Genomic DNA, 1,446 nt, shown 5'->3' with positions numbered 1-1,446 from the left:
GAAGGAGGCGCAAAAAAAAAAAAAACAAGAAGAGTGAGAAGGGTGAGAGTCATATGGCTCTCGCAGTCTCATTCCCCTCCCCCTCCTGGTTTTGTTGTCGTTTTTTGTTGCTGGTGTTGTTGGGTACATGTGTGCGTGGTCTGCGCATATCTTCTAACCGTTTCGTCTTACTGTTGGTGTTGTTCCACTCTGTTGTTGTCTTATTGCTGCTGGTGCTGCTGCTGCGATCCCCCCCCCCAACATACACATACACCCACAGACCCCGGGGTGGCTCGTGCATGCCTCACACTTCGCCCTAGATGATGCTGCTGTTGTTCTTGTTGCTTTCTCCCTTGTCTTCTTTTTTTTTTTTCGTTTGGCTTGTTCCCTTATTGTGTGTCCTGTTGCGGAGTCTGCCGAATGGATTCATCGATAGCGGANTTTTTTTTTTCGTTTGGCTTGTTCCCTTATTGTGTGTCCTGTTGCGGAGTCTGCCGAATGGATTCATCGATAGCGGAGAAGAGCGGTGGCGCGTCGGGCGCGACGAAGAACGCCCCACACAAACGCCAGCGCCACACACCCGCAAGGCACAATGGCGGCGGCCACACCCGGAGATCTGAGCAGCAGCAGCGGGCGACGGACACCGTCGCAGAGGATGACGTGGGTGTGGAGCCGTCGCTGCAGAAGTCAAGGACGGAGGCAAAGCCGCATTCACGCTTCGTGGAGCTGCGCCGCACGTTAGTCGACGGCGCCGCGGTGGCGGACTTNAGTCAAGGACGGAGGCAAAGCCGCATTCACGCTTCGTGGAGCTGCGCCGCACGTTAGTCGACGGCGCCGCGGTGGCGGACTTCATCGCACAGAACCACGACACGAGCCTGCGCGACCCACGGCAGCTCAACGGCTTTCTGCAGGCCCTTAGCAACACCGCGGAGGACCTATTCGCCACATTCTGCCACGAGCACAGGCGTGAGGTGTACCTTGCGCTGGAGCGCATGTTCGAGTTATACTCCGCGCGCAAAGTGTCGATGTCGCCCGCCGCGCATGAGTTCGTCATTCGCTGCGAGCAGAACGGCGTGCGGAAGGCCGAGTGGGCCGCTGGCCTCACACCCGACGGCGACGCCACCACGGCTGCTGCTGCTGCTCCAGGGGCAACAGAAGGCACGTCACCATCATCAGTCACAGCGACAGCAAGAGCCGCACCGTCGCTTATGATGCTGCTATCCCCGCGCGAGCTCCTCAAGAAGATCGCCGTCATTGACCCGCGCGGCCGCCTGGAGCGCATGATGGAGATGAGCACGTCGGTTGTTGATCTGCAGACGTGTGCGCGGAAGCTGCAGGTGGCGGTGGACGCCGCTGACGCGAACAGTAACAGCTTTGACTACGCCACAACGTGCCAGCTGGTCAGCAAGCTTGTCTCCAAGGCGCGACGCACGTGCGGGGCTGCGCTGCTTGAGGAGGCGCCACGCC

The 1,446-nt window shown here is 59.4% G+C and overlaps 2 protein-coding genes across 2 annotated transcripts; both read left to right on the top strand.

Moving 5' to 3' along the window:
* Positions 1-477: 477 nt before the first annotated feature.
* On the top strand, positions 478-804 carry DQ04_15791010 (hypothetical protein; the record flags this gene model as incomplete). Its single annotated transcript, XM_009317368.1, has 1 exon — positions 478-804. The coding sequence occupies one exon, from the start codon at positions 478-480 to the stop codon at positions 802-804; it is 327 nt and encodes a 108-aa protein (XP_009315643.1).
* A 167-nt stretch (positions 805-971) lies between these two features.
* Positions 972-1,446, top strand: DQ04_15791000 (hypothetical protein; the record flags this gene model as incomplete). The annotated part of the gene is made up of 1 exon (XM_009317367.1): positions 972-1,446. A coding segment is annotated over one exon (475 nt), but the record flags the coding sequence as incomplete, so codon positions are not given.

This window comes from Trypanosoma grayi (genome assembly GCF_000691245.1).
Source record: "Trypanosoma grayi strain ANR4 Tgr_1579_V1, whole genome shotgun sequence".
NCBI classification, from domain to species: Eukaryota; Euglenozoa; class Kinetoplastea; order Trypanosomatida; family Trypanosomatidae; genus Trypanosoma; species Trypanosoma grayi.
Note: the sequence above shows the minus strand (reverse complement) of the source record. Positions and strands in the feature narration are given on the sequence as shown.